Source organism: Solanum lycopersicum, chromosome 4 (assembly GCF_036512215.1).
Source record: "Solanum lycopersicum chromosome 4, SLM_r2.1".
NCBI lineage: Eukaryota > Viridiplantae > Streptophyta > Magnoliopsida > Solanales > Solanaceae > Solanum > Solanum lycopersicum.
Genome location: NC_090803.1, coordinates 6,137,565 through 6,165,492, shown reverse-complemented (window position 1 = coordinate 6,165,492; position 27,928 = coordinate 6,137,565). Strand labels below are relative to the sequence as shown.

The window sequence follows — 27,928 nt, the reverse complement described above, 5'->3', positions numbered from 1 at the left end:
CTGTCAGGCAAATGCATTTGACTCTTCATACAAACATTTTGTACAACCAAAATGTCAAGTACGTGTTTGGACATAACATAGATTTAGTCAAACTTGAGAACAAAAGTTTAAGTTGTGCTTGAACATATATTACTCTTGAAACAAATCAAGGTTTTGTAAGTGGAAGAGTTCACTTGAAGAAGTGATCAAAACAAACTTTCAAAGTTGAAAAACTCATCCTGAAATCTAATCAAAAAAATCATTCCAATGTTGAACCAAACAATGATTTGAAAATATCTTTTGAAAAAAATAGAAAAAAGTCAATACCAAACGGTACTTATTGTTGCTTTCATTTGGAATACTGATGTACTCCCTAACATGCAGCCCAGCTCAAAGCAGTCAAACTTATAAATGAAAGTTAGGACAGCAGAGTAAATTGAGAAAGATATAAAAGCAAATGGAATCTCAATTTTCTTCTCTTTTTTTCTTTTTCAAGGAACTAAGATGATTTCACAGAGATGCAGTTAAGAGTTAGAATAACATCAGCTTGCATTTACACAGTTTTAAGTTGGGCTCATTGGACTTCCCAGAAACTGCAATGTGCAAAGCAATGACTATGGACGGACTTGGCTTAATCTCTTAATTAGAGACATTTTGAACATTAGAGCCAGAAATACCAAAGCAATTAACTGGTAGCACGTGAACACCGGATGATCTCATATCTGCTTCACCCCAAACATATGATGCTTGTGTTGAATCACCACTAAGCCCTCGCTTTTTCCCTCCAGGTGAAGATCCTTCTACAGGAAGTCCAGCGGGGCTCTCATGCGAAGTTAAGCAGCTTTCAGTGGAACAATCCGTGCGTTGTGGATGGATTCTGGGGGAAACGTCTTCTGGACCATGGACTCCAACAAAGTCAGCAGACTCCGAGGGGCACAATCCATGTGGATTACATAAAGGGCTAAGTTGTGTCTTCGTATTTAGTCCTTGGTAAGTCTCTTGGTGATTTTCAGTAACTACATCACCGATGAATTGATCAGCGAGCATTTTACAGGCCTTCTCCAGCATGGTAATATATCTTTGTTCAGCATCCTGCCGAATTTGCAAGTGCTTCTCAGCCTGTATAACAAATAATATAATGAATTATCAGCCATGATTTAGAACATGTTCATCTGGACATCTTTGTTTGAAAGGATCAACTCCATGTATTAATTTTGAGAAACATTCAAATGCAATTTACTCATCCGATGTAGTGCAGAAAGCTTACTTCAACTTGGAGGTGCAATTTACTTTGCACTTCCATTTGAGCTCTCAATGCCTCCTTGACTTCAAAACCTCTGAAGACATTTTACAATCTTTAAACTAAAAGACGCATTTCAAGCAAATTATATAATTATTGGGGTAAAGTAAAAATAAATAGTAGCCGTCTTAGTTATAGGATGAACCCTTACTCATTCAAGTCTGATGCAGGCAACTGCTGAGGAGTACCACCAGAACAAGGGCTTTCTAATGAATACGTAGCTGTAAGTCCTTCAATGCAGAACAAGAACCCAGTTTCAATAAAAAAGAAAAATTCAAAAAAGATGTCTTCCTATAGCCTTTCCTGCACTGATCTGATCTCACACATAAACAAAATCAGTGTCTTCTTGGTTATTCTGTAAGCTTCACACATCACTGCCCAAGTTTATGATATTCTTCCTGCATTTTTCCATTTTTCATCTTTTGGGCTTATTTTAAAGAAGAAATGAGGGGGTAAACAGAGTTGCTGGAGTCTACATTCCAAATCAGTACACAATGTTCCTTAATTATTCCTTTCAAGTAAAAAAAAAAGAAAAGAAGAAGAAGAAAGACTAAAGGTATAACCATAAATAACAGAAGAGCAAGCTGTTTGCATCAACCCTGAGGCATCGAAAGATATATATCTCAGCCAGACAGCCACTACGCCAGTTTTGAAGCTTAATTAACAATATATGCTAAGAGACTTATTTTTCTTTTTCTTTTTGAAATGGTGAAGGTTATATGCCAACTGCCAAGAGACTTGTGAAACTACAGGAGCAACCACGTTTCCAGTTATAGGAAAACATGGGTCAACTATACCTACCATCTTTTGAAGCTTCATCAAGATCTTTCTGAGATTGCTTACCTAGTCGGTATTTCTGCAGTGAACAAACAACATCATAGTTAAAAATTGATCAAAAAACATTTGATTTTAAGCTCATTAGAAAACATACATGTTTTGCTCCACCGCCCACCTCCTCCTCTTTACATCTGGGACTTAAGTGAAGGATGTGCGGTGGGCTTGTGAGACAAATAAGAAAAAAATCTAATGTATTCTGACAGACCTGAAGGTGGCTCTTTAGGTGGAAGAGAGTCAGTCCCTTGACTCCCATTGTCCGCATTATTGCCTTTGGAGTAGCTTCTGCAAGTGATATTGAAAGCATATCCATGAGAAAAGCAGGTGTTCCAGCCAAACTAAAGACTTTAATGCAGATATCAACTATGCAACCATTATATTAACACCGACAAGTAATACAAATCCCCCCCCCCCCCAAACACCGACACGTAATACAAATAATCCAGCAAGATATCTTGCATTTACTTCAACAAAAAAAGAGAGGAACCTTGTATTCAAGTAAACATTGCTATTGATTTGATGATCCCTATATGATGTGGCTAACAAGAATTAATTATAGGGGACCTTTTTTAAAGAGGTAATGGTGGCACTAATTTAGGCTAACTAGTTCTCTAATACGTGCAACGCACGTATATTTCACGTTAAGTAATTTTTTTAAGAAAATAATATGAGTTATATGAATTTGAAAGGAAGATTATTTTTTGTCGGATTTAAACTTCCGAGTCATTTCTTTTTTGAATTTAACATAAATAATTAGTAAAATAGTATATATATATATCGAATGTAACATGACAAACTATTAAAACTAATATTTTTCATGCATTGCAACACCACATTAAACTAATAACTTCAAATTTTTTATTAAACCTCAAGTATATAATGTCATATATAACATTTTTTTCTACACTTATCAAAATTACTGTGCAAATCAATTGGAACAACATCCTATATATTTTTTTAAAATGTTATGTGATAAAACTTAATAGAGTACATGAAAAGTTTTCTAACGGATGAAATTTAAAAGAAATAACAAATTTAAATTAATGGAATAAATGCATATATAATTATATAGTAAAAGACAAAGTATACTAAGGGCTTGAGAGATTCATGAACTTCACATTAATGTTTCATAATTTCAGGAAGTTGAAACAAAATCAAAATATTGAATATAGGATAATTTTAGGAAGATGAAAAGCTAGCAATTCCAAAACATTGAATATAGGTTGTTGTAATTTGAGTGATAATTAAAATATTACTCCTATTTAATTAGCTTGCGTAACAATTTAAATACTACTACTAATTAGATTAGTTATTTTTATTTATTAAAATTTTTATTAATTAAAAGGCAAAAAAGTAATTCAACTTTGATAATCAAAATTCATTGAATCCCGAAATAAATATTAAACGAAAAAATAATATTTTAAATAATTTCAAGAAAATAAATTAAATTAGATATTTTAATTAAAAATTATTCTAAAGAAGTGGAAAAGTCATTAACATTTTGATTAAAATAATAAAATTTAATATTTAAATTAAATAGTTAAATATTTTAATTTATAATAAGGGTAAAATCGTAATTCAACTTTTAACTTTTTTGGTTCCCTCTTATAATAATATATGATTAATAAAACTAAGCACTTGTCATCCAGAGTGAGATCAAGGGTTATGTTTTAGCCAAACACAACTAACAAGGGAAAGTAGTCATGCTATCACACCAATTTGAATGAATAGGAAGGTCTCTACATATACTAAGTTCTTTCCCTGATAATATCTTCCTTTTACCTGATATACACATGTCAGACAGCACCTGCCTATCTTGTCTTGATGGCATACTGGTACTGGAAAATTATGTTCTGCTGCCAGCATAATATAGTTGCTTGCTCAAGGCAGGGAAAAAAAGGGCAAAGGCAGAGACTTAAAAGAATTGCAGTAAACCAGCAACAGTTCAGTTGGTACCAATGGTAACAAACTAGCACCAAATTCAGCTTTTTTCAACTCTTCTCCAACTTAAGCCATTACCTTCTCTTCCACGATACGAACCCATTTTTCCAGACTTTCCCAAGCTTATCAGTTAACACTAATCATGAATCTTCCCTAAAAAATTAACTTTTTGGGTTATGGGTTTAGATGGTTTCATTCCCAATTTCCAATCTCACCCACATAAGGACTATTAAACTGAATATATCTTGAGTTGCTAATGTCTCCATCTTTTTAATTCTCACAACATTTTTAACGATTTTTTGCAAGTTCAATAGTTTTCTTTTTCACACCCTAGCGTAGTTCTTCTTTTTCTCCAGGATAAAGGCTCTTGGGTATGACACTAGACTGATTTCAATTTGTAAATTATTTTTAGTGAAGCCTCTTAATTTCCAACTTGCACATACCACCCATTAGTCCATTAGGTAAGGTTTTGGTAGGCTAAATGGAAATGTTTCAGCAATTTAACTATGGTATTTTCTAATAACCAAGAAATCCCAAGTGCCCTTGGCGCACAGCTCGAAACTCATTGGATAATGGGCCCATCCCTCTAACCTTCTGCAGGATTCAAACCCGTAGTAGTTTAACTATGGTAATGGGGCTAAGTGTGAAATTTGAGGAGAATGGAAGTGGATAGATCTAATGAATAGATTGGACCTAAAAGGTTTTGTTCTGGTTAAAATTCATCTTAGCCGTAAGTTATATCTGACTCATCTTTACCCTCCATATATGAAAATGCTAGCCATTCGAAATCTACACAACAGTTGGCGAACCAATAGTAAACTATCTCATTTTCTCAGCCAATACAAAAAACAAAAGAACAAGTACTAATGCTAAATGTAACACAATACATAACTTCTAGATCCTCAACATTCTAAAAAGTTAAAAAACCAAAAGAAGGGGTAAACAGAAAAAAGGGGAAATGAAAAAGAAGAGAGATTCTTTGCAAGCCCAGTAGTTTTCCCTTTACACACCCCCAATATTGTTCTTCTTTTTTCACTTCAAAGCAGCCTCCTGACTGGAATGCTTTTGCAATTTAACTATGGTAATTGAGATTGGAGTTTTACTTAACTTTTTTCCGAGTCTTGCTAAACGCTTCATTCCAGTCAAAACTCATCTTAGCTTAATATTTAATAACTTCCAAGTCTCAAAAGTCTCGAGGTTGCTCAAACAGTAAACGCTCTCTCCACCTTCAACCTTAGGTTTGTGGGTTTGAGACACTAAGAGAGCAAAAAAGGTGGTAGCTCAAAAAGTCTAAAGCCTCATCTTAGCTGTTAGAATAACTTTCAGGTCTCAAAAGCCTCGGGGTTGCTCAGACGTTAAACATTTTCTGCATCTCCAACCTTAAGTTTGTGGGTTTGAGTCACCAATGGAAAAAAAAAAGGTGGGAGCTCAAAATGTTTCACTCCTCATCTCAGCTGTAAGAATAAGTTTCAAGTCTCAAGCCTCGGGGTCACTCAGACAATAAGCATTCTTTTCATCACCAACTTTAAGTTTATGTGTTCGAAGTACCAAGGGAGAGCAAAAAAGGTGTGAGCTCAAAACGTCTCAAGCCTCCATAGATGCAAATGCTAACCTTCCAAAATCTACACAATAGTTGGCAAACCAATAGTGCACTACCTCATTTTCTCAGCCAAACAAGAAACAAAACAAGCATCTAAATGCTAAACATTTGCACAATACATCAACATCATAAAAATCCTCAACATTCTTGAAAAGTTTAACAACAACAAAAAAAAAGAAACTTGATAAGAAGGGCAAATAAGAAAACAGAAAATACTAACTACTGGGTCCGCCAAGTTGAGTAACAGCATCAATGAATCGTTCATGAAGATCAGCAGTCCATCGAAGACGAGGTTTGGGATCTGAAGTTAACACAAGACAAGGGTCTCCATTAACCCTATTATGATGATGAATCCCGACATTAACATCACACCCATGAATAAATTCATCTTCTTGCGATTGAATCAATCTGGGAAACATTGAATCAACACCTTTTGCTTCTGTAGTCGAATTTTCAACAAGTTTTACTGTATCAATTAAGCAATTTTCATAGAATTGAATGCAGATTCAAAGGGTAAGTAGCAAAATTTTGGGGTTTTCGCCAACCCCAAAGTCAAGATTGAAATGATTCGGTACACAGTGATGCGATATGGAGTTTATTACCCGGCGGTTCTTCATCTTTAAATTGTGTAACCAAGAATTGATTTATTTATTTATTTTTACACCAAAGCCCCTTCACGTATTTCGATTAATTGATAAAATATTTGCATCTTCGTTATTAATGAGTTATCGAATAACTTTGATCATCGAATATAAGATATATGAGAATTCCTTAGTTATATATATATATATATATTATAAGAGAACTCTAGGCCCGTCTGCGTGGCGTCGCCACAAATAAGGATTCTCTTTTAAATTTATTTATTATCAAAATTAACTTTTTCCTTTTATGAAAAGTTTTGATCTTTAGAAAGAGTTACGATTTTTACGAAGAGTTGCGACTTTTATGAAAAATTGTGACTTTTATGTAAGGTTGTGACCTTTCTAATGGGTTGTAACTTTTCCAAAGAGTTGTGACCTACACTTTGTTTAATATAAGTAGAGGGATTCTTTGCCACTGTTATTTGTAGGGGGGTTTTCGTTATAGGATAAGAATTTAAATACATTAATTATGCTTCTTATGAAGCTTGTTTCATTCCTTACAGGTTTCTTCGTCCTATTTCATGGAGATTAATATTTACTGTAAATCATAGTTATTAATGTAATTATGACAATTTCTTTTTACTATTTTGGTGATCTTTTTTAACTCTGTTAAAAATTTCAGCTAGGTTGATTAAAATTTGATCTTCTCTTTCTTCCCTTCCTACATATTTCTTCTTATAAACATAGAAAAATGATTTTAATTGCAATGTTGCATTACTACTCTTGCACCTCTCAATCAACAACTCACAAAACTGCTGAAATGGTTCAATTCATTATATTTGGTTCTTGAATAACAAAAGTATTTTTTTTTCTGCCACTATTATTTGTAGGTTTTTTCCGCTCTGCGAGAGTTGAATATAAATACATTAATTAAGCTTCTTATGGAGTGTGTTTCATTCCTCAAAGTTTTCTTCCTCATATCTAATGAAGCTTAATCTTTTACTGTAAGTCATAGTAATTCATGTATCTATTGCAAAAAAAAATTTCTATTTTGGTGGTTTTTTTAACTCAGTTAAAAATTCCAGTGAAGATAATTGAAAATTTATCTTCCATTTTGTCTCTCTCTATAGTTTTATTACAATACTTTTTTGGGAAAATTTCTTGTGGGGTTGCGCCATATTTGATAGCACGGAACAAGAAATATGTGATAACTAATACACAATCAATGTTGAAGTTTGTTAAAAGAACCAAACAGATTGCTCTCTTCTTTGTCACAGTTAGTATATTATTTTGATTGTCCTTTCTTAGGTACAAACATTTTATATGTCATTTCATCCTTCCTAGAATATTAGTATAGAGACAATTAGTTCACTTTTTTTATCGCAAGTTAACTAATTTGTCATATTTCTTCGTTTCTTCTTTTAAGGCATAATAAGAGATCAAATTTTCTTGAAACAAATGAATGTCCAAAATACACTAACACAAAAATATTTATTTGTGGATATTTGTGAGTTCAAACACTCAAATATGCTTTGAGATTTAAATATGTTATGTATAAAAATTTTGGTTTAGAATATCCAGTTATGAATGATGTTGTTTACTGCTTTGTTAATAATTACATTATAACCATAACAATAACTATGGTTCAATTCCAAACAAGTTGGTTGGTGATATGAAATTATGATACTAACAATTTTAGGGTCATAAGAAAGGAACTCGAATTCCTCCATTTGAATTATTTAATTATGTTCTTGTATGGACGTGATGTTCCACTTTACTTGGGAGTGTTGTTGTTCGAGGCTTTTTAGTCTCTTCTTTAACGTCTGATGTTGTTCATTATAAGTTCTGGAATCTAGAAAATTTCATTACTTTTGACCAACTATTTCCATGGAGATTTCTTAGACTTCTTACAATTAAAATAACTCTATGACTCACAATTTTTGTATAAAACAATCACAAATAAAAAAAATATATAGCACTTTTAAGATTTTGGATTGACTTAAGATAAAATGATTTTGACAATGTAGTGTATACATTGAAAATCCGAATATTCCCGAATGATCAATGTGAACTTAATAACATAGTTCATTTCCGTGCGAAGCACAGATAGTTTACGTAGTAGTGTTTTAATCAAATATATATTAAGTAACCTTATCTATCAACATTTGAGTAGACGAAATTTTGTTATTAACTTGAACATGGTACACCTAAGTCATTCCACCCATATAAGTATCTTGTAACTAATTCTATCTATTAAGACTCGAAAAATCACATAATATGTTTTTGTTTTTGTTGTTGAACTTGAAAACTCGTGTTTCTCCATAGTCCATGCATGTTATTGACCATTAGGTTACTTGAGACAATGTATTTCTTCTAAGGTAACATTAAACTTCATTTTTCACTGACCACTAGATCACTATGTAAATGCTTAAATGGTGAGTAATATTATTCATATTGTTAGTCTCAAGCGAAATAAAGGTGAAAGGTTGCGATAAACTAACAATAAAGAATTAGTCTATTTATGATGAATCCTACAATGTTGTAAAATATTATAAGCACTTCATAACAGTTCAATCAATCATATTAGATTCTTTAATACAAAAATTGGGAACACAGATATACAAGAAACTATCTTCATGTATTTCACAAGATCACACACCTATAATGCAGAATCTAAAAAATGTTTGTTCAATTAATAGATCAGCCAGCATCATGGGATCAAGGACATGAGCATCATATCCGATAGCCATGTAAACGCTTAGCCCATCGTCTAGCCATGAATGGATCATGGTATTCCCAGCCCTCAACGCTACTACTTCTTCCACCAGTGTTCTCAACAATGTCAATAGTATCCGTCAGTTCTTTCCTGTCACCAACTCCGACTACAACTTCACCTGTTTTAACAGAATCATCCATCATGCAATCAATGTAGGTATATACCACGCGAACTTTGTCCATATCTTCCAAAAGCAATGGAATTCTCCTCTCCTCACCCCCTCGCAATTCTCCAAGCCTCACGATCCTTGTGTCCTCTCCAATCATCAATGCAATATCTCTAACTGCACCACATAGTATTTTAGCAAGAAATCTCTCAAACTCGTGCATGACGAATCCATTTGAAGTACCAAATCCAAATCCCACATGAAACTTATGGATTGTAATGGGAAGTTCCAAGTGAAACCCATGGAAAGATCTTGTTGGATTGTCAGAAAGATGTAGAATAAAAGAATGAGTATTTTGGTGGCTGCGTTCTCTTAGTATCTTTACTCCTTTCTTGAGTCCTTCTACTGGATCAGCTTGGCCCATATAAAACAGTCTGTCAATAACTTGAAGTGCTGTGCGCTTCCCGTAAGAGGTCATACACTTGAGAGGGAAGATGCGTGCTGCGGCAGAAGAGTAGGTAACAATAGCCAAACGGTCTATAGGCCGCAATGAAAATACCACAAATGCCATGGCTTGTTTCATAAGCCTCAGGTGAGGTCCGTTGGGGCTTGCCACTAAGACTAAGTCAGTGGCTGGCTGATGTGCCAATTTTAAGCAAAGATAAGCACTACTAGAGGAGCTGCAAACCAGAGGAGACTGCCCAGTTTCTACAAAATGCTGTGCTGCTGATTGTGAAGATTCTAAACAATGCTGAGGATAATGGCATGAACTAAAGCTAGACTTTGGATTTGAGCACGGATCAAACACAGAAGTACTGTGAGGAACAGGTGATAAAGATAGATGCAAACGGTGAATATTTGATGTACGGTCAGGCTCGACTGGATCATCATCATCATAGCGAGCAGAACGTAAAAAGGAACGTCTATGTACCCGAGAAGTAGCAATTGATTCATCAAGAATCTGGAGAATGGGATCAGCGCGATTGCTGTGAGGAGAATAATGCATCTTCAATGTCCGAGGTAGCTGGGTCCAATGTGCACGGCAAACAGGGCAAGTAACATTGCCATGGCGGATGTTGGATGATATGCAAGCGAAGTGAAAAGCATGAGAGCACTGTGCTGTGAATATAGCCTGTCCTGGGCTGCTGTCGCAGCTATAGCTCAATGAATCCAGACATATTGGACAAAAGTTCTGCCAGACAATAGAAAGAGAAGCATGAGTTTTCTAAATTGCAAATGGAAAACCAACGGAAAGGGACTAATATACATAATAACATTCTCATGCAGGACTTTGTAGGTTCTTTGTACATAAGCAACATTGGACATACAGATGCCAAAAAAGAACAGACCAGCTCTTAAACACACAAAAAAAAGAAAAAGGAAATTCCAGATATAATCTCTTAAAGAAAAAGACTTAAATGTGTTTTGTCCTGCAAGAAGAATCCTTTTTAGAATGTTTAATCAGATGGCACAGACTAACTACTCATTCATCAAACAAGGAAAAAACATAGCACAAGACACTCTTAAGAGTGCCCCTCCCCCCACCCCCACCCCACCCCCAGGTTTGCTTTCATATTTAATATTTTCTTTCCCAGTTGTCAAGAAGGGAGTAGTTGAGTTAAACATCTAGAAGTAAAATATCATACTGAACTGTACCAGAGACGCGACAGATTCCTTCTTGACGGATGTAATCAATGAAAAGTTGAGTTATTCAGTCTCTTATTTTCTATAGTTTAGCTCTTCTTTTTTTTGGCTTATTACTACGCTTAATAATATCTGCACTATGTTAATAAGAAACAATAGAGGCTTGCCAAAATTTTGACCTGGGAAAGGTAAATGGGAGTGTAAAGATTGGATCTGAAAATTCCGCGGGCAGAAAACTTTTACCTATCACAATGCAGCATAAGCATTCACAACTTTTGATTCTCTCAGGTTGGGAATTCATTGAGAACACTAAGCATTTATTCATTTATAAGGCTAAAACTAATCAAGGAAACAAGAATTTCAAGAAATCTAAGAGAATGCTAGCCAACTACAATCTTTACTTCCAAATTTATCTGGGATATGAAACGAAATGTTGAGCTCCCATATCGGTTCTTTAAAGATGAGATGGTTAATCCTCACCTCATGTTACAATCTTTACTTCATAGAAATTTAATCAGGGATATGATAATGCATTGTTGAGTTAGGTCCAAAGTCCAATTCTTTATCACAAAAGGACAGCAAGGCTAGCTTAAACCAGCTAATTTTACTGAAACCACAATCCAAAAGCAAGAACAATTTGTAATTCACAGCAAAACAATGACAAAAAATTGAAGATGCAGAGAAGAAGGTACCTTGTTAGAAGGTGTGTTAGTAGTAGAATCTAATCGTGAGGATTTAATTACAGAAGTATGATTCAACAGCTCGAGATTATTCACCGGATATGGAAACTCCTGCACATAACAGATCATCAAATGCATGAAATTTTAGGGAAAAAAGCTCAAAACTAAACTAATTCCACCAACAAGAATTGTGATGGGATTGTAAGTACTAAGTACTACTTCATACTTAACCTTTCAACAATCCGGATTTAGCTGAGCCTTAATGCAAGTACCAAATACCGATTGGCAAATTGTAATGGGATGGTACTACTTTATCTTTAACTAAACATCTCGAGTCCGAATCTTATATACTCCCTCAGTCCCAATTTATGTGAAATTTATCATTTATCGAGACACGAATAGTTTAAGTTTGACCAAAAATATGCGCACGGAATCTTCAATTTTGTTGAAATGAAATCTATATATTTGTAAAGTACTATAAGTCACAATAATTGATAATTCAAAATGTTTAAATATCTATGAACAATTTACGGTCAAATATAAACTTGTTTGAATCTCAAAATTCGAAAAGTGTCACTTAAAATAGGACGGAGAGAGTAACATTTTACCCTCAGTATGGGACTTGACACAATCCGGATTTAGCTGAGCCTCATTACAGGTAATAAACACCAGGTGAGAGATGGTACTACTCTATCTTTAACTAGACATCTCAAGTTCGAGTCCTAACTAACATTTTACCCTCAATGTGGGGCTTTACCAAACACTGATGTGAAATTGTGATGGAAAAATACTACTTTATCCTTAACTACAGATTTCGAGTTTGAGTCTTGAGTAACATTTTACCCTCAATGTAAAACTTTACCCGACACCAGATGGAAAACTGTGATGGGATTGTATTACTTATTCGTTAATCAGAGATCTCAAGTTCGAATTTAAAAACAATTCTACCCTCAATGCCAAAATGTGGGACTTCCCTCAATCCAAATTTAGCTTAAAACTCATTAGAGATACCGACACCAGATGGGAAACAAAAAAGTAAAAAGAAAAAACTAAACGAATTTCAGTAAACTTACAGAGGGATTGTTGTTGTTGTTGTTGTTGTTGTGAGGTTCATCATCAGGAGGGTTTTGGTATCCACAACGAAATGACCCACAAGTCTGAAGAAGAATCTTTTTTGCTACTCTCTTCAGCCTCCCTGAATACGACGACGACTCTCCGGCGAATATACCCATTTCCGGCGACGACCCTTTTCGTAAAACTCACTGTACAAGTGAATAAACTGAACGTATTATACAAAACCCAAATGGGAATTCATTCAATCTCACTGAAAAAGCTTATACCCACTACAGATGGAGAGAGGGGGGAAAAGATATACAAAATAAAGGGTTAAAGAAAAGTTGGGTATCGCCAGTTTTCAATAATGGGGGGTCAGTCAGTCCCCTTCTTTACTCTTTACTGTCTCTCTCACACACAGACACTCAACAACAACTAGTACTCCCTCCGTTAAGAATTATTTATCATGTCATGTTTATTAAAAATTAATTTAACTAATTTATAAAAGTAAATTAGATCATATTATTTTAATATTTTAAACAAAATAAATTAGATATTTTAAAATCAAATAAAAAATACTATAAATTACAATTTTTTGCATATTGATATGATGAAAAAATATATCTTAAAATGTTAGTCAAAATTATTATATTTTGACTCTAAAAATAGAAATCATAACAAATAATTTTGGATGAAGAAAATATAAAATTTGCTTTTTTGCTATGTTTGTGTTACTTTGTGAGTTTGGTTGAACTCGATAATTTTTTGGTGTTATAAAACATAATAGAAAACAAATATTTAATGATTTTTTTCTTATCAATTCAATCGAAATAGCTATAAAAATAGTGATAGTGAACGAAACGTTTTAGGCATAAGTCATACAGTAATATATAAAGATGCTCTTCAATTTGGTATTAGCTTGTGTATATGTCATCTAACTTTCGATATGCATAAGTAAACAGTTAAATTTGTATAAAATGAAATAAATAAACATGTGCATATCACTTAATATCTTACATGGGAATTTGAAAAATCTTATGTGTTATCCTATCTGTATTATGTCACATAAAATTCATATACTTATATAATTTTATATAAATTTTAAAATATCTATTTATACACGCATATTTAAAATTAGATTATATAAATATAAAATAAGATTAAATATAACATATTTTTATGTATTATGTCAATATGTTTATACTGAGATATTTTAGTGGAAGCTTTAGAAGAATAATGTATTTTTAGTAAGCTAAGTATTCATCTCATATGAAATTGCTTTTAATAGAATAGTGTTTTTATATTAAAATAAAAATTTCTTCGTGTAAATTCAAATTAATTGAGTAATAATTAAAAAGATCTAAATAAAAACTTTTTAATAATATAAAACATTAAATTTATAAATTAAATTTTAACTTATTTGTCGTTGCTCCGCTCCCTCTCAATATTTCAGTCAAAGTGTCTGCTCACTGTTTAATTTTTCTTTGGACTCTGTGTCTTTTTTCTCTTTTTTTATGGTTGTGTTATAGTTCATATTTTTAGCGTGATTTGTAAAATAGTTGAATTATAAAAGTTTATTTTAAATAATTTTTATTTTTATAAAAAAAATATTTAATAATTTAATTCATAATAGTATGATCACCTAAATAATAACGTTATCAGGTACGTCAAAACTCGTGCTAATTAGTCCATTATTAGTGTTGCCCCACTATTTTCTTTTTGTACTTTTCCTTTTGTCCAAATCCCCTAAAAAATTTCAGCACTTTCTTCATTCTTGTTACAATAATCACTGGATCATTTTAAATTTAGTTTAACGAATCGATTCATTTCAAAATCGTAATAAATTTTTTAAAAAATGTTTTTTTAAAAATATGATTTATAAAATTTATTTGACCTTAAATTTTATGGGTCCGTTCATAACGATCTAATAAATAATACTCATGTTTCTTAAGGACTAATAGCGACTTTTTTAGGAGAAGGGGGTGACAGAGTTTTCGAATCGTGGTTCTTAAATTTTTGTTTCCTCGATTTCGATTTTTAGGAGAGAATTTTATATCGAGGAAATAAAAATTTAAGATTATCTCGATTTTTTAAAATATATTAATCAGTGGATATAATCTCATAAATGTGATTTGTAGAAGGTGAAATACACTCAAACTTTTTAACTCTATTTTTAAGAAATAAAAAGACTATTCCGATAAATGTTTAACTCAATAAAAGAAATTCTCAAAACAAATTTGAGAAAAACAAAACTATTTTTTTCTTTTGGTTAAAAAAAACAAAACATTTTTATACGTGGAAAGCAATAAAACATTGAAATGACCAAATGAAGTACAAAATAAATATAAAAATAAGAAAAGGACTAGAAGGAAGGGCTTTGGCTGATTTTATTTTATTTTTTTAAAAAAAAAAGCTGGACTATATTGAAAAGACCCAAAAAGATTGTTCACAATTTTGAATTTGAAGTTTTGAATTTTAAATTATTGACTTGTGAAATTATTATCATGTTTCAATATGTTACCTAATCGAAGAAATTGTTTGTCCAAATAACGAATAACAATTTTGAAAAAAAAAATATGAGATTTTATTACTTCACATTTATTTATCGATATTAGTTAGTCTGAAAATAAATTTTGAATCAAAATAACAAAATAAACTATTATATATTGAAGGTGAAGATATTCCAACCTATATCTTTGTTTTATTATATTCTAATTATCAAACGATCCCAAAGTATATATATATATATATATATATATATAATTTGATGTAAATTTAACATGTATATAAGTACACACAAAAAAATGATTTGAATTATTTTTGGGTCCATCTAATAATATTAAAGATTTTGCATGTGACAAAGATGGGGAACAAAGAGGCCCATGGTATAACACATTTTTTAGTACTTTATTGGCATGTCTAGGGTGATTTCACTTTAACTTTAACTCACTTTTTTCACTAAAATTTTTTTTTAAAAAAATGTACCATTTTATTAAATAAAATAATACAAAAAAAACCATCAAAAAAATCAGTCTTGTTATATTTCACTTTAGCCAAAAAAAAGAAAAAGAAAAAAGAAGTTAAAGATAAAAGAAACAAAAAGAAATGAATAGAGTTCATTTGTCCTATTCCAACTAATTGAAAAGGTGATATATATATAAAGGAATTTGGACTATTGGGAGTTTGGCATTATTTCATTCAAAGATGTTACTTTGTTAATAATTGAAACAAATTTCTTGAAAAAGGTGTTTGGTGTATTGACTATTGACTTTCTTGGAAGAAAATATTCACATATAATAAATTTATATTAGGATAAAACACTCGATAACAAAGACAGCTATATAATTTGAGATCGGAAAGATTCAAGTTTGAGACTTGTACTTAAAAATAAAATAGAAAAATAAGAAAAATGCTAAATAGTCAAAAAATTAAAATAATTATAATATTTTTTATTTTAAAATAAACTGATCATTTTTTTAGTTAAAAGGGTAAAAATATTTTAAAAAGTGAAATAACATAGAAAATATCATTCTAGTCAAATTTTCTAATCAAAAAGAAAATTAAAAAGATATTTATCACTCCATTATAATCATTATGGATTGCATCTATTTTACTATAAATTAAAAAATAAAAATGCATGATTTTGTAAATTTTACTTCTAAACAAATTTAAAGAAATAAATAAAAACTATTGTATTTTATGATTAGCAAACAAATGTTAAGAGAGAATAGGACCGTTAATATGCCCATTGTTCTTAAATCCTAATGGAAGTTGTGCATGCAAAAGATTCTATTACAAACAAAAAAAAAGTTTTAATTATTCAATCGCGATTGCAAAATTAATCAAGGAAAATTTCCTTTAATTTAAAAGTATTAGGATCGAATTCACGCACACACACTTGATAAATGAAAAACACAAGAACTTTCAAGAGAAAGAGATGAGAGATCTAGAGAGAGAAAGAGAAAAACCAATATTTCGTGGTAATACCCCGCGAGTAAACTTCCACGTCAATGGGGTATATATATTAACAAATCAGAATATTTTTTATTACAGAGAATAAATTGTACAGCCTAAAATTTAGGTCGGGGCGGCGCCCCGAACCCCTCTTTTGGGATGGAGGGCTCCCGCCCCCATAACCCCCTGGCAACCTCACCGCGGAGGTTAAACCGCGTAAACAGTAATATATGACAGTACACCAAATATTAATCAGGCTCCACAACCTGACACCAAGTACATTAAATAATTATTTTCCTTGACCAAATTGATATATATACATATATATGTAAATTATTTGTCTGTATTTTTATAAATAATTAGTCATAACAACTTATAATGGATACTTTCATAGATCTTTCTCTAATTTTAAATGATATAAAAAAAAATTATAGTGATATTCAATAGTTACTTTTAAACTTAAGTATGATAAGTTATGTAACATATGGGTGTGTTCAGTATGAATGAAAATATTTAAAAAAGTGAATATCTTACCTTTTTTAAAAAAAATATATTTGGTATATAAGTAAAAACAATTATCTTAATATATATATATATTAATGGGGCGGGAATGAGGTGTTTGGTACATAACCAAAAACAATTATTCTAACGACATATGCATATAATTATCTAGACAAATATTACGAGAAATGGGGTAAGGAAGTAGAAGTGAATGGTACGAAAGTAAGGGTGAAAACGAAGTACGTCGGAAGATAAAAAGAACACAATTAGGGTGTGTTTGGTATGGAGGAAAATGTTTTCCATGGAAAATGTTTTCCTAGAAAATGTTTTCCTGGAAAACAAGTGAATTTTTGACTTATTTTCTCATGTTTGGTTGGTGAGTAGAAAATATTTTCTGGAAATGATTTAGTGTTTGATTTATGAATGAAAAATATTTTTGAGAGACAGCTTTTAATTTTACTAGAGTAAAAAATAATTTATGACATGAAAATATTTTTTAAAATCAAAGTTATTATTTTTTGGAGGGTGGTGGGGGTGGGGGGAGGGAATAGGAGTGAAAAAATAAAAATTTGAAGTTGATAGTATTGTTAAAAAACAAAATAATTTTTTTGGGGATTGGGGTTGCTGGGGGCTGGTAGGGGGGCTGGCCGGGAGGGGTAGGAGTTTAAAAATAAAAATTTGAAGTTGAAAATATTTTTAAAAAGCAAAATTAATTTTTTAGGGACGGGTTGGGGTTGGGGGGGCTGGCCGGTGGGGGAGGGTCAAGGATCAGATGAAAAAAATAAAATTTTGAAATTGAAAATATTTATTTAAATTGATATTTTTCCAAAAAAAAATGTAATTTGAAATTAGAGGAGAGTTATGGAAAATGTTTTCCTTAAGGAAAATGAGTTGATTTGGAAAACATTTTCCGAAACTTTTATCCCAACCAAACATGAGAGAAAATGTTTTCCTACCAAACACACTCATAGTGTAGAATGTTGCTTCTAAATTATTATTTTTTACTATTACTATGAAAGTCAATTTCCTCATTGTTAAGTAACTTATTTTCCCAAAGAAACTGTTCAAAAAAAATCTCGACCAAGCGAGCATGAAAAACTCAAAAATATTTTCCTCCACACTAAACACAACCATAAATCTAGCATTTTGGAAGAGAGAGAGAGAGGGTAGTTAATCCGGGTAAGACGCACACAAACCTTACCTTCGTGAGGCAGAGAGGTTGTTTCTAACTCTTCAAATCACAAGCATATGATAATTGGGAGGGTTAAATCTAATTAGTAGTTAGATTAATGAGAAATGTGACATTCCTACATTGAAAAAACAGAAGAATATAGTACATTTCAACCTGAAAATGACTTTCTGGAAATAAACACAAGGAATAAAACTGAGAATGTGATATCCAATTGACAGCTTAAACGAGTTCACAACCATAAAGATTGAACACATAAAGTTTAAATCTTATACACGCCTTTGACTACAAGTAACAAAAATCAAATAGCAACTACAAATTTCGATCCTTTTGCCACATTGCATACCCCATTGCCATTATTACGAAATATAGTAACACATATATAAAACTAAAACTAGACCAGTGTAAATGCTGCATCTCTGGATACAACATAGATCATCTAGCAAGGTGACTTCTCATTTCCCCTTTTCCGCGCACTTTATTAGTCTATACCTACCATAGCCCCTCTTAGTTGGTGCACGCAGCAAGTGCGATAACTCGGTTCAGTTGGGGAAATAACTAAGGCACATGAATATATACATCTAAACTGTACTTGCTAATTGCTACTATGTGACCAGAGACGGCACAAACTGCTCCTCACTCCTAACATTCAAAATGCAAATATACAAGGCACTCAGTAAGTACAATCAGATATCTACGTATCAACAATCACGTAGTTGTCACGAGTGGTCCATAATCACAACAATCAAAGTAAAAGTAAAATTAATACAGCCAAAGCATGACATTAGAAATTAAGGAAGGGATGGCATTTCATGAGGGTTGTTACAATAGTACCAAGTATGATGTATGCATGCTAAGTTATCTATAAAGCAAGTAATATGAAAACAACACACTTGCAATGCTTTTTACTTGAATTCAAAAAGAACCATCACTGAAGACATTAGTGTAATAAACTGAGTAATGGAAGATCCATGGTCACCCTCGAGAGTAGCACCCATTGATATACAACAATCCAAAAAAGAACCAACAGTAAAATTCAAAGGGATAGCTATGGTTAATCATTTACAATAAATCTGGACTCATGCTGTCATCCAATAATGGATGTCAAGAATAAAGGTCATACAGAATGTTCACTCTAATACTCCACTCAACATATATGTATATATACCTGAATAACTCCCTGATTTAGAGAACAAGAACAAAAATCATACACTTATTCAGGAAGAACGGACCTGTAAACTAAACAAATGCTTGCTCGCTGTATTTCAGGAATTAGGAGAAATATGTGCAGAGAACACTTCATGAACCACCCAATTTGTTGATATTACACTCTCGCAAAAATGTCTGATCATAGTCAACAAATTTTGACCAGTAGTCCCGGAACTTGGGTATGCTTATTTCAAGCCATGGTTTCAAGTTTCCATTGTAGTGTATGACTGCTGCTCGTTGGATGTCCTTCTGGCTAACATTTGGATTGTAGCCAAGTCCAAGGACATGCCATGATCGGTCAAGGGCATATGTGCGCTTCCAAAAGGTTATCAAACCAGGTGGTAGGGTCCCCAACTTCCAAAGTTGTCTTTCATGATTCTGTGCAGATAAAATTTCATGACTTATTTGAACAACTTTATGATGCATGAAAATCGATGGTGTATAGTGTATATGTTGACATTTTTAGTAACAGAACGAGATCGATATGACAAGCCATAGTCATCCAGAAAACTTACAAAGGCTACAACAATACAATTGTTGAGTTTAATTGGAGGAACAGGGCAGGACAAGACATATGGCGGTTCTTGTATACGACCAAGTTGGCCTTGTTACTATTAATGAAATCTTTTACTTGATCCAAAAAAAAAAAGGACATGGCAGGGATTTGGTTGGGGTGTGGACAAAACTTAAATGTGAAAGTGACCTTTTACTGGAAAAAAGAGAAATTGCCCCAAGGGTCAGGAACTGATATGATACTTAACGAAATATTGACCATATTGCTCCAGCCTCCAGGCTATCAATTTCATGACCAAGCAAAGCATGTGAAATTATGGCTAAATGAACATGCTAATCCTGAAAAAAATAAGTGAAAAGAATTCATTTCATACCCGATTTTGCCATGAGTGGTACACCTCTGTGATGTTTTGTCGCCTCCACTCATTTAGATCAATGATGTTCATTCCAAATGCCCAACCACAAGCACGAGGATCAAAATTTTCAGAGATCAGAGGATTTGAGAAGTTGAGGTAGCGGTCAAACCGATGAAAGCTTTCTCCACAGGTCTCAACCACACCAATTACCTTACCCTTAAGATCAAGTGACCAAAGGCCGCCAAGATCCTTTTGCACAACAATATCATCATCCAAGAAGAGAACCTTATCCAGCTTTGGGAAGATCTCCGGCAAGTAAAAGCGTAAGTGATTCATGATTGAAAGGTATTTTGGATTCCTAAACTTCACATTTGGATCAGAATCAGCACGAGATCTGAAGTAATAATCTATCATAGACTGAGAATTCAATTGCTTCAGAACTGGACTATAACTTGAATTTAGCCAGGTGAATTCCTCAACACTTTGAACATCTACTGTAGCATACTTTGGTTGATTAGCCAAAAACCACATTCTCATTGCAGCAAAATTAAGCCTGTCAGTCACTATATGGAAAACGTGTTTTGATGGATCCTGCCACCATATACAGAAAAAGTTATAAATGAAGATTGAGATATTCCAAATTTATTGGATGTCCCTGAAGAGACATAAAGGTTGAGATATTATAAACTTAAACATGCAGATGGGCATGTTTCTATGTAATCATATAGGAAAAGACTTGGAAAGAATAAAGTGAATTTCTGAGCCAGATGCAACCTCAATATACAAGATGAGTTTCTGACAATAGCTCGTTTACCTTTGCATGGGAAACAGTTGAGTTTACGACGACAGCAGCGGCTAATATGTTGTCTGAGAAGAGTGCATAGTGGTATAGCTTGGGATTTTCTAAATTCTCTTGATGCGGAAAATGCTGTTGGGAAGAATTTAACTTGAAATACTCTGTTGAAAGGCGTAAAGGAAGACAATGAAGACCCTTTGGAAGTGTCTTAGCAGTTAAGTGTGTTAAATACAATGTTTGCTTCTTGTGGACACGGAGCTGCTCTTCTGCTGAGTGAAGCATGGCACGAAGCTTCTTTACAATAGTAGCACAATCATCTTGAATCTGCTTCCCTTTGGCCAATGTTTGCTCCATTGCCTTCAACTTCTCATTGGCACTATAAAAAGAAATCATATGTATTGGTAGATAAATCAAATGGATCAGGCTAGTAGACACTATGCAATGAAATGGCAAAATCACTGGGGAAGGTAGGACTCAGGACCATCCCAAAGCCACTTTGACAGGAATAAGATGAACCTAATTGTTAAAAAATAAAACTAACCTTCTAGACAGATCAGAATCCTTAGTGGCCTCACCAAGTGCTCGCAGCGATTCCTTTATCCGCAAGCGAAGTTCTCTAATGAAGTGGGGATTGCTTCGTGTTGCCGAGAGTGAAAGGTAGACCTTCGCCCTAATGAGCTGATCCTTGAGCTGGCGAACACGGGCATCAGGGGGGACAATTTGCGCATTCCGCTCTTCATCTTTGCCCCTTGCTGTCTCTCCAGATACAACTTTACCACTGGTTTGAACAGTGTGTTGATCATGTCTTGTTTCCTAGAAACCAATCCAAACATAAGCAAGTTCAATTCATGTAGAAGGGTCAATTTTTTATCTCTGGTTTCCTAGATAATTATTGCAGATCAACCAATATATGCAGTCCACACAACGGCACAACCATACAAATCTTTTCCAAAATATAGCAGATTACCCATTGTCACACAATCACAAACTAAATTAGTAGGATCAGCTATATGAATCCGTGCATCTAATCTTCTCTATTTAACTCCATTGTATTCCACCACTAAATAATCTGTCTGGCAAATTACTGATAATCCAAATCTCATACTTATCCCATATGGACATATGATTTTCCAACCAGAATAAAAGCATCTCTCATTGAGCCTTCCCTTATAAAAGCTCATACTTTAATTGTGCTTTGTACTAAAAACCTTAGCACAAATTCAGTGCTTTTCGCCTTTGACAACACCGCAACAACCACCAAACTTAATGTAAGTATAATAACAACTTCAATCCATCTTAACATGCATTTTTATGCCATTCATCTTGTGCATATGTTGGAAAAGATAGATATAATGGTCTTTAACAGCCCAACTTCACTCCTATACAATATTGTTGCTCCCGCAAGTGTTTGATACAACTTGTTTTTCACTTTCGTAAGAAGTTTTTTGGCGCATAACACTCTACGAGGATTCCCCTATTTTAGCTATCTTATTTTACTTCTTTTATACAGACTATCCAATTTTAATTCAATGCGTTGCATCTTAATCTATCAATATCTAAGCACAACATTCGCGTCTAATTTCACTGTCATTCGTCTAATGGAGTATAAACTTGCAAAATTTGAACATGGATTTAGTCATAATTCTACTAATCCTAAGAGTGTTATGCCCTATCGTGCTTCTCTATAATTCCAACTTTTGGTTCCATTACTAGTTCCGCCAATTAACATAATATTATTGCAAATAACATGCACCACAGAACCCCATTCTATATACTATCCTTTAACTCAATGACATCCAGGGTTAATGTGCAAAGTTTCAAGATAGATCACGGGTGTAAATCCATGATGATGAGAAAATCATCTTTAAATCCTCCCAGCATTTCACATAGTACTGAAGAAGCAAAAGAAGATACACAGAAACTCCCATGACACTGAAGCATTTATGAGCCCAAAAGTTGACATGTGAAAGACCAAGAACAAAAAAATATTCTATGGCCACCCAAGAAAAGGGCCAGAGTGCGCACCTTATAGATCGATCCTCAGATTAAGACAGTAAAGAAAACGATTACAATATCACAATGTTAACGCATGAATTTTTGTGCAAGGAAATGAGGATCAGGCCTAATTCAACCCCAAAAGCTATAAGGAGACAAAATTCACATCGACAACTACAACAGATGTGGAATAACTTAATACCCCCTGCACGTCCAGGCTTGTCAACTAGAGCATGGACAACATATATGACGCCCCATAATCAGGTAAATAAAAAGTGGGATGAGTCTGACACTCATACCATGTAAAGAAATGGACCTTGGGCCTAACTCCAAATACTAGCTCATGAGGTGAGAAATTACCAAAGAACATATAAAGACCAAATCCACATCCCTCAATTGATGTAGGATAACTAAACAGTTTGAGAGAACGAACAACAAACACCATAAAACATTCAAATAGCTGCAGACTGGAAATTTAGATGAGTCATGCAAAAGCAGAGAATATGCAAGGTAGTTACAGTTTTAGTGGAATCCAAGGTCTGGTTAGGATCTGTTGAACTCGTCTTTTTCTTTGAGTTGGTTTCCATTGCTATGCTTTCGTCTTTCCCCGCTGACACAAGTTTCGGTGAAGTTTTGTCTGTTTGTTGTGGTTCGTGCAAGTTATCGGTAACCTGACTTATGTGATTTCCATTCATAGCCACTTCTACTCCATCATTGCTGCTTCCAGTGGCAGTTTGATGCTTCAATGATTCTGCTGAATAAAGATGACATGTTAGAGATAGACAGTTCAAAAACTATAGAAGCAACATGAAACTTGATCAAGATTTTTTCATGCATTCCAGATCTCTAAGTTCGAAATATAGACAGACATAAATGAACAAAAACCTTCAGTTAGTTGTCTTGTTTTCCGAGCATCCTCGCTGCCTAAAGTGTCTGAGGCATTAGAAATGGTTTGGCTTGAATTTTCTGAATATACATCGCCCCGTGGTTCTTTGAGAGATGTGGATGACTCCTATTAGTATTTGTAGACATGGAAAGTTAAGCACAGTGACCAAATGTTGCTCAATGCCTCAATCTAAGAGCAAATATAAATCCTCAGACTAGAATTACGATTGATACCTGAGGGAGCACATTTAGAGGTCGGACGTCACCACCAAAAGTCTGCATCATGGAATCAGAATTGTAAATAAAATATTACATATTCATGCTTTAACAAACACATAAAAGACACTAAACAATGAAGTGGATAAAACACAAATCCGACTTACAAAGGTGGACAGATCTTCAATGAACTCAGTCCTTGCTGCAGAAATAATCATAGAATGCCAATACATCAAACATTATCCTTGATGGGCTATTCCCATTTTAAGAATTACAGAGAATCAATTAAGAAACTTACATGAAGAAGGAGAAGTAAAATAAGTCCCAAGAGTGTCAGTGTAAAGGACTATAGGGGCAAAAACAGTCACTAGCAACAAGAACAAAACCGGCTTCCTCAGTTTCATCTTCATCACTAAACCCCCTCTAATTCCTTCCTTATCTCAGCTTATTAACAGCAAAACCTCAGATCACCTTCAGCACAAATGTCAATACCAAATCATTACTCAATTGAACAAATGAAAAACCTAAAAAAGATTGAACACCCGCTAGGGGAATGAAGGAAAAACTCAATTCCTCTAATAAATCTATGAATTACTATACAATGTACTGATTGAAGTACTGCACTACACCACTGAAAGTGAACCCAAATTGATGATTTTGCAGTAAAGAATAATAAGAGATGGAAGAAGTAAAGAGAAGAGAAGTGAACATACCATGAACTCAGCCTCAAAAAGGAAGAACATTCGGTAGCTTCCTTATCTCAGCTTATTAGAAGCAAAACTCAGATCTCCTTCAGCACAAATACAAATACCAAATCAATACTCAATCGAACCTAACCGTAAAAATACAAGAAACTGAACAACACCCACTTATGAAAACGAAGGAAAAACTCAATTTCCTCAACAAATCTATACAATGCTGTAGAATGTATTGTTTATAATACTACACAAAACCACTGTAACTGAACCCAAATGGTGATTTTGCAATTAAAAACAACAAAACTAGAAACCCCCCACACAACAATGGTCGAAGTAAACAGAAGAGGAACTGAGCATCCCAGAACAGTCGCTAGCAAATTTCTTCCTTATCTCAGCTTATTAGAAGTAAAATTCAGATCTCCTTCAGCACAACTATCAAATACAATTGAACCTAACCGTAAAAATACAAGAAACTGAAGAAGACACACTTGGCAAAACGAAAGAAAAACTCAATTTCCTTAACAAATCTCAAAATTGCTGTAGAATGTATCAATTATTGTACTACACTGAAACTGAACCCAGATGGCGAATTTGCAACTAAGAACAACAAAAACAAAAATCCCAAACACAAAAAATGGTCGAAGTAAACATACCAGAATAACGACTATCAAACTTCCTTCTTCTCAGCTTATTAGCAGCAAAACTCAGATCTCCTTTAACACAAATATCAATACCAAATCAATACTCAATTGAACCTAACCTTAAAAATACAAGAAACTGAACAACACCCACTTGAGAAAACGAAGGAAAAACTCAATTTCCTTTAAGAAAAAACTGTAAAATGTATGGGTTCTAACTCTATACTACACCACTGTAAGTGAACCCAAATGATGATTTTTCAGGCAAGAAAAAGAATACAGAAAATGGGTTCAAGTAAAAGAGAAAACGAGATTGAACATACCATAAAATCAGCCTTGAAAAAAGGAAGAATTTGGCTATGGTGAATGCAAAAGAAAGAGAGATACAAGGAAGAGAAAGATAAGGGTGTCGGTAAGAGCAAATGCGATCCGAATACAAATGAGAAATTGAAAATCATTATTTTTATTATTAAAATCTTCTTAATTATAAAAATACAAAAATATTTATTATGATATTTTTATTATTAATAAAATTTTAATAATCTTATAACAATTAAAAGTTATGACATTGAATGGATTTATCTTGCTTTCTCCACGAGATTTTAGATTTGTTGATGTTTGTCGTTGTTCTATAATTTTGATATTTATTATAACCGATTGATTATCGCAATTTGTACTATATTGTTATTTTTTTTCTTTTCTTATCGGATTTGCATTGCTTCTTTTGTTAATTGCAATGTTTTTTATATTATTTTCTTATTTTTTGTGCTTGGATTTGTTATACTGATCTTTTAAAAATAATTTTTTTACCTCAATATGATGATAATAATATTGTATACGCTCTACTCTTCTTAAATCATATTAATAAAATTCATATGTACATTACTGTTGTTATTCTAACTTCAATTATAATGAATATAATGCTAAGAATCTTATATATTTAACTCTATAATTTTGATATTAATTCTTACTATTATTGGGTGAAAAGGAACAAAATAATTTAATCTATTCATCAATTATTTTGGTAAATTTAATAACAAGAAAGTCAAATTTAGTTAAAGTAAGTTTATCAGTGGAACATAAAATAATGTATAAAGATATGACACAAATAATATAATTTATGTAATACTCCAAATAAATCATCAACTAAAATATGGATGATTATAAAACACATTTTTTTCTTTATTAAATTTTTATATATATCTAATTAAATAAATTTGTATAAATAAATTGATAATAAAGAAAATAATACTATTCTAAGAAACAAAAATGAAAATGAAATATTTTTTATTAGAAATAAATTAGTGATTTGTGTGGATGAACATGAGATGCCAAGTTGTCACTAACCCCACAAAATTATATTTATTACACCGTTGTCTTTGTTGATGCATTTGGTCTTTTTTCATTTATTATTATAAAACAAATAGAAAATACTATAAATTAATAATAAAAACGAATAAATTATTTTTTTAGAATTAGAAGTTTCAATTTTAAATTTGTAATATGATTTTTCTTTTTAATTGAAAGTGTTTTTCATGAATGAGATTTACATAATATGAATTCAGATTAATCGAATTATAATACACATATTAAATATTAAATAACAAAAAGTAAAACAAATATATAGAGTAGTTTTAAAAAATAAATAAAAGTAATTTTTATATTTTTATGAGATGTTTTTATCAAAGTAATTTGAAAGAATGTAGGGGTGGTTTTTATAGGTTATGTTATTAAAGACTATATCAATTCATTTTTTCAAAAATTAGTTCTTACGCCTAATCTAACTTATTTGAAATTAATGTCTAATTATTTTCTATAAATCAGTTTAGCATTAATGCCTAGTTATTTTTTCATAAAGAAAAGTATATATAACTAGGTATACTGTTAAATGTCTTTCCATAAATTAGTTAAAAACTATAAATGCTAAGAAATTTTTTATTACCATATTATAACTATTTCACCTCCACAATTTAGTATGCATAAAAGGGTCTAAAATACCCTCAAATATTGAAAATGGTACAAAATTATCCTTCATCCACCTATTGGCTCCAAAATACCCTTCCCACCCACCTATTGGGTCCATAATACCCTTGTCATCCACCTTTTGGTTCAAAATTGACCATTTATTTAACGGTTTTATATTTAAACTTTAAATATTTTTTTTAAATACATGGCGCTCAACTATTTGTTATAATTTAACTTATTAGTATAATTTATAATTCAATCTACTATCCATCCATTACTAGTTACCCTCCAAATTAATAAATCACTCACATTATTAATGCAACAATAGAAAAGCTACTGCCAATTGAGTGTTTTTTAAAATTTGAGACGAAAATATCTATAGAAGTTAATTATCATACATTCAAGTGTTTAAATAAAAATTACCAATAAACTTAAAAGTCTAACTATGTTCATCTTAATTATTCTTACGTCTCAATTATGTGATGTTACTTCATAGGTAACTTTTTTTCAAAATAATAT

At 32.5% G+C, this 27,928-nt stretch overlaps 3 protein-coding genes across 12 annotated transcripts; all 3 read right to left on the bottom strand.

Annotated features, from left to right (window-relative positions):
* Positions 1-427: 427 nt before the first annotated feature.
* Positions 428-6,433, bottom strand: LOC101251768 (protein PHR1-LIKE 3). Of its 2 annotated transcripts, none has more exons than XM_004236589.4 (6): positions 5,875-6,433; positions 2,322-2,398; positions 2,081-2,135; positions 1,431-1,509; positions 1,247-1,316; positions 428-1,098 (listed from the first exon to the last, which is right to left on the bottom strand). In XM_004236589.4, exons 1-6 carry the CDS (start codon positions 6,071-6,073, stop codon positions 619-621), a joined length of 960 nt encoding a protein of 319 aa, XP_004236637.1. In that variant the 5' UTR covers positions 6,074-6,433; the 3' UTR covers positions 428-618. The 2 variants fall into 2 exon arrangements, with proteins under 2 accessions (XP_004236637.1, XP_004236638.1); XM_004236590.5 differs by having other exon boundaries at positions 2,123-2,135.
* Positions 6,434-8,753: 2,320 nt separating this feature from the next.
* LOC101252274 (E3 ubiquitin-protein ligase WAV3-like) lies at positions 8,754-12,942 on the bottom strand. Its single transcript, XM_004236591.5, has 3 exons — positions 12,515-12,942; positions 11,454-11,552; positions 8,754-10,309 (listed from the first exon to the last, which is right to left on the bottom strand). The coding sequence occupies exons 1-3, from the start codon at positions 12,671-12,673 to the stop codon at positions 8,969-8,971; spliced, it is 1,599 nt and encodes a 532-aa protein (XP_004236639.1). The 5' UTR covers positions 12,674-12,942; the 3' UTR covers positions 8,754-8,968.
* Positions 12,943-19,040: 6,098 nt separating this feature from the next.
* On the bottom strand, positions 19,041-26,064 carry LOC101252577 (probable galacturonosyltransferase 4). 9 transcript variants are annotated; one of them, XM_010320908.4, is made up of 12 exons: positions 25,768-26,064; positions 25,460-25,519; positions 24,822-24,895; positions 24,407-24,579; positions 24,276-24,310; positions 24,127-24,168; positions 23,893-24,019; positions 23,526-23,761; positions 21,554-21,825; positions 21,031-21,388; positions 20,235-20,807; positions 19,041-19,725 (listed from the first exon to the last, which is right to left on the bottom strand). In XM_010320908.4, the coding sequence occupies exons 4-12, from the start codon at positions 24,516-24,518 to the stop codon at positions 19,438-19,440; spliced, it is 2,043 nt and encodes a 680-aa protein (XP_010319210.1). In that variant the 5' UTR covers positions 24,519-24,579; positions 24,822-24,895; positions 25,460-25,519; positions 25,768-26,064; the 3' UTR covers positions 19,041-19,437. The 9 variants fall into 9 exon arrangements, with proteins under 9 accessions (XP_010319210.1, XP_010319211.1, XP_004236640.1 ...); XM_010320909.4 differs by having other exon boundaries at positions 23,526-23,758; positions 24,822-24,898; positions 25,768-25,921; XM_004236592.5 differs by having other exon boundaries at positions 24,822-24,898; positions 25,768-25,903.
* Between the last annotated feature and the right edge of the window lie 1,864 nt (positions 26,065-27,928).